Source organism: Photinus pyralis, unplaced genomic scaffold (assembly GCF_008802855.1).
Source record: "Photinus pyralis isolate 1611_PpyrPB1 unplaced genomic scaffold, Ppyr1.3 Ppyr1.4_LG5, whole genome shotgun sequence".
Lineage (NCBI taxonomy): Eukaryota > Metazoa > Arthropoda > Insecta > Coleoptera > Lampyridae > Photinus > Photinus pyralis.
Genome location: NW_022170596.1, coordinates 7204749 through 7209749, shown reverse-complemented (window position 1 = coordinate 7209749; position 5001 = coordinate 7204749). Strand labels below are relative to the sequence as shown.

At 41.0% G+C, this 5001-nt stretch overlaps 1 protein-coding gene across 1 annotated transcript; it reads left to right on the top strand.

Annotated features, from left to right (window-relative positions):
* Positions 1-6: 6 nt before the first annotated feature.
* On the top strand, positions 7-1617 carry LOC116171344 (sodium-coupled monocarboxylate transporter 1-like). The gene is made up of 6 exons (XM_031488124.1): positions 7-146; positions 194-334; positions 385-603; positions 651-798; positions 844-1136; positions 1185-1617. The coding sequence occupies exons 1-6, from the start codon at positions 13-15 to the stop codon at positions 1525-1527; spliced, it is 1278 nt and encodes a 425-aa protein (XP_031343984.1). The 5' UTR covers positions 7-12; the 3' UTR covers positions 1528-1617.
* The last annotated feature ends 3384 nt before the right edge of the window (positions 1618-5001 follow it).

Below are 5001 nucleotides of genomic sequence, written 5' to 3'. Positions count from 1 at the left end.
AAAGCCGTGATCATGACCGACACGTTCCAAGCAGTTGTCTTGGTCGCCTCCATCCTTCTGGTTCTGTACTTCGGCGAGAGGTACGTCGGCGGTACCGGCGTCATTTGGTCCGACAGTTACAGAACGAATCGCTTGGAGATCTTCAAGTAAGTACAACCCTCGCGTTTACCCCTCTGTAATTCCGTCCTTGCAGTATGAATCCGAGCCCAACGATCAGGCACAGCTTTTGGTCGGTAGTGATCGGCGGCACTTTTTACTGGCTCACGATGTTCAGCTCTAATCAGGCGTCAATTCAAAAGTATCTCACGGTGGAAACGATTTCTCAAGCTCGAAAGTGAGTAGTACCGAGATTTAACAATCGCAATTTAACCCGATTGGGTTTAGGGCGATTTGGGTGTCGTCGATCGGACTGATCCTAATCTACACGATTAACTTCTATACGGGAATGGTGCTGGTCTCCCACTATCGCTCCTGTGACCCGCTGAAATCGCACCAGATTTCGTCACCCGACGAAATTCTGCCTTTCTACGTTTTGTCGCAGCTGGGTCACATGCGAGGGGTTACGGGACTTTTCGTCGCGGGTATTTTCGCCGCCAGTTTAGGGTAGGTTTGAAAAAAAGGGGCGGTTGTCTTCTGATTCCTATGTTTAGGACAGTGGCGTCGGCGTTAAACAGCTTGGCCGCCGTCACCTGCAAGGATTTCATTTCTGGGGCGTTCAGAATCGAAATGGCCGAATCTAAGGGCGCGCTGTGGGGCAAGTGCATCTCCATCGCTTACGGAATTATAAGTTTCGGACTTGTAAGCACTTTTCAAAAAGACGGACGTTAACAGGCCGAGTTTTAGGTGTTTATAGTCGAGCAATTGGGAAGCGTAATGCAGATCGCCTTGAGTTTCAATGGAATGGTTGGAGGAGTGACTCTTGGTCTCTTCTCCGCGGGCATGTTCTTCCCGTGGACGAACTCGAAAGGTGCGGTTACCGGGGCCACTGTCGCCCTAGCCGTTGTTCTTTGGATGGGCATTGGTCAGCAAGTGGCCGTTGCCAATGGCAGTTACGTGGTGCAGCAGAAACCCGTAAGCGTCGAAGGTTGTCGTTGCCTGAACCACACGGAGATCGCCGCAGAAGCCGTTGGCCAAAAGTAAGATCAACTGACCTGGCAAACTTGCGTAATTCGCTAACGTTTCAGTTCACTATTCTTCTTGTACCGAATTTCGTACCTGTGGTATTCCGCAATCGGCTTCCTTATAACGGTCGTAGTGGCATTTATTGTTTCCATCGTTACCGGCGTCCAAGATCCCTTCGGCATTGATCCGGATTTAATGTCGCCTCCATTCGCCTACTTTTACGAAACGCTGCCAAGGGATTGGCAGGAATTCCTTAGGCTTCCCCGAATTGCAGAAGTCGAAAAGGCGATCGACTTGAAAGGGATTGTTAACCATGGTCTGAGTATGAGCGACGATAAAGTGGAAAGTGACTGTAAGAAGACTGATAGCAAAACGGGTCCTACAAATTCGGTTATCGAAAAGTAACTAAAAATCAGTATTAATAAACTCGTTATTTAAACAAATTTTCGTTGTTATTGTACATATATTACATAATATACACAAATTGTGATATAATTTATGTTTCATCCACCAATCCATCGTTTTTTAGAAATCCGAAAATAAATTTGGGAGGGGCCTAGTGTACGCCACCCCCCCCCCCGTACGTCTTTTGTCGCTGTAATCTAGGCCCCCTGGATACATTTTGTTATGCGCTTATTTGCGCCACTTGAATTAAAGTTAGCGCCATCACGGTTAAACCATGACAAATTTCCAAAAAGTGGGGGGGGGGGGGCAACAACGTTTTTAAAAGTTACTTTTTTCTATCATCTTTCCATACGAAATTGTATTTTTTGATATGCGCTAAAATGCGCCGTAAGAGATCTTTGGGCCATTCTTATTTTTTAGAAACCTTTTATAGCGCACTGTATGGATGTAAGGATGTCTATCATAGGAATCTCGAAAACAATAAAAGATACGACGATGGTTAAGTTAGCGAAAAGAATGAAAGAGTTATTATCACGCTTTCGTTTTTATTTTTTGATGTTTTGTGAACAGAAAAAAAAAAGTTTTAATAATAAAGATCAGATCTTTAAATATAAAATTATTCAAAGATGAAGTACAATGACGAATACGAATATATTAATTTTTCGGAACCGTGTATTTTTTGTGAAATCATCGCCAATTAGATTTTATACACGCACTCGCGGTTAATGCAAGCTTCGCTCCGTATGTTAAGTAGCGATATACGGCAAACAAAAAAACAAAAGTTGGAAACCGTTGGTTTCAACAGGATGGTGCACCCTCGCACAACGCATATAATCGTGTGAGACATTCGGAGACATTTTCAATTTTCCGGAAAATTTGTCAGATATGTATTTTCGCACGAGTACTCACGCTTTGTGCGCGTGTGCACCATCCTGTTGAAACGAACAGTTTCCAACTGCTGGTTTTTGTGTGCCGTATATTGTTGTATTCGTGATAAAAATGCTACTCAATACAGTAGGTATGTACTTTTTTTATGGGCTACATAAAAAATAAAGTTGATGATTTCTTCAAAACTTATCTGTTCAAATAACATAACAAAAAAAATAAAAACAAAATCAGCATATTTACGTTATTGTCATTGCAAGTAATCGGAATTTTCTGGTTTTCTTTAAAGCATAATAGCTCTTTAATTGGGCATCCTTTCTCATTCTCTGATGTGACCATCGGCGTATCTTCTATGGTTTCGGAGATCCGCATACTTATCTTGGACACAGTGTATACTGTAACGGGATCCTAAAAGGATATCACATTTCTGTTTACGGCGCATTTGAGCGCACGATGAAAGTTGCGTAGTGTAAAAAAAACATGCAGCTCTTGTTTGATTCGTGGGGCGGGAATTAAACAAACGAATTAACGATTAAAGATGGCGGTCTGCGTTAGTAAAAAATCATTTTGTAGGCGTTCTTTAATTAATAAGAAAGGAGAGGATTAGTTTTAAAGGATTCATGGTTAAGCACGCAACGAGATCAGTGCGTGCGAATTAAAATTAATCATATTGGCATTTGGTCATCAGTGCGACCAGTCAATTCAAAATTTTGATTACTCCCCTCTGAACTCCGGAAAGTTTCAACCGCACATTTGAAAATAAAATATTAACTACGGTCGGGAACTACCAAGAAATAACCACTTGAATTATGAACCAATTTCAAACGAATTCTTTATTCTCTATCACATGTCAACACTTGAGCGAAAAAGAGATGGTCATTGTAGCAATTTGAAATAGTTGGAAATTGGTTCACGAATTGGTAACGCACGCCTCACATTTTGTGAAATCAACTGTATATCTAGAAGGGGATTCTTCAGTCGAATCTTGTTTGCCAGAAGATTTCTCGGGTAATTTTTTTTATTGCGCCCAATTACAGAGTGACCCGCATAATGCTTTCTAGAGGCGACTCTTCAGAAGGTCATAAGTTGTTCTATACTACTCCGGTATTTATCTCAAGAATTAGGAAAACTGCACGAAAACCTAATTTGGAGTAGCCGGCAGAATGCTCGAAACTGGTCTAAGGTAATTCCCATCTCTGGCACAGATGAAAAATTCACCTCAACCCAGGTTCGAACACCCGACCTCCGGATTTCTAGCCCAACGCTCTACCACCGAACCATAACGCCACAGTAATACTGGAGCTGGTGGAACATTAAAAACAAGATCAGATGGTGTGTCTGAGGTGCAAAATGGTGAACACATTCATTTAGCTATTAAAGGGCATGCTTTTCTTGTGGCTAAGGAACTACAACGAGATGGTCTAGTCGATGACTATGGGGATGTGCTAAAGAGCAGCGACGGACCTATGGGGAGGGGGGGGGCAAGGGGGGGCTGGCTGCCCCTCCAATACTTAACTAGTTGGCAATTTTGACAAGAGTTGGTAATTTTCATTACCAGTTGGCGAATGCCGCGAAAGTAGGTAAATCGTAAATGTAATAAATCGACTATTGAAGGAATGAGGAATTGCGGCAAAATCTATAAAAAAAGGACTCTTTAATAGGAAAGTCACTTCCTTCTTCTTCAACACAAGGTTGGTATTTTGGTAATGCTTGTAATTAGTATTAGAGACCGTATACTGATATCCTACATTTTCTACATGATTTATTAGACTTTGAAATACCACTTAATAGATACTACTCCGTTTGAGTTGGAAATTTTTACAATTGAGTTGGCAAAATGTCATGTCTGCCCCCCCCCCCCCAATTTTTTTGTCTAGGTCGGTCCTGCTAAAGAGTGCGAACAAATTGGTATTATTCAAGGGGGTGACAGAGAGACGCAATAAATAATAAATATGTGTTTTGCCTGCCACATCGACCGATAATAAAAGATAGTACAACTACTAAAATTCGCTGTGTTTGATGCCTCATCGCAATAAAAAGGACTGCCTGGAAAGGGGTTCAAATTTGATAGAGCAAATTCCTTCTCTTTTGTTGGAATTTAGAATGAATCCTATACGTGTTGTTAGTGATATTACGAAAGCATTTTTACAAATCAATTTACAGCCAAGTGACACACATTTTTTTTGGTACAATCCGAATGGTACTGAATCAGAATGTAACCTTTTCAAAAGTTTTTACGCCTACTTGATTTTTTCAGAGCCACTTTTGATATTGCATTTAGGTGGCCATGATCGACCCAAACTAATCTAAGGTAGTATTTTCAAATGGCAACCCTTTTTTGACAACCACTTTCCGAAAAAAGGATTTTTGACAAATCTAACGATGCTAATTTATTTGCGATTGGATTAAAAATACGGACATTAGTCAAATATTACTAAGCAAAATACCGGATAATAATTTATTTACTTTTGTCAAGTGTGCCATGGATAGCCACGATGCATAATACCTATCTTGCACTTGTTTTCATTAAGTCTTCCTTGGAAACCAAAACACTCATTTTGGTGGTCTTTTATTTCAATGCATTTTGGT

Coding starts and splice junctions, on each gene's coding strand:
- LOC116171344 (XM_031488124.1), top strand. CDS start 13: ATGACCGACACGTTCCAAGCAGTTGTCTTGGTCGCCTCCATCCTTCTG. Junction 335..384: donor ACGATTTCTCAAGCTCGAAA/GTGAGTAGTACC, acceptor GATTGGGTTTAG/GGCGATTTGGGTGTCGTCGA. Junction 799..843: donor GAATTATAAGTTTCGGACTT/GTAAGCACTTTT, acceptor GCCGAGTTTTAG/GTGTTTATAGTCGAGCAATT.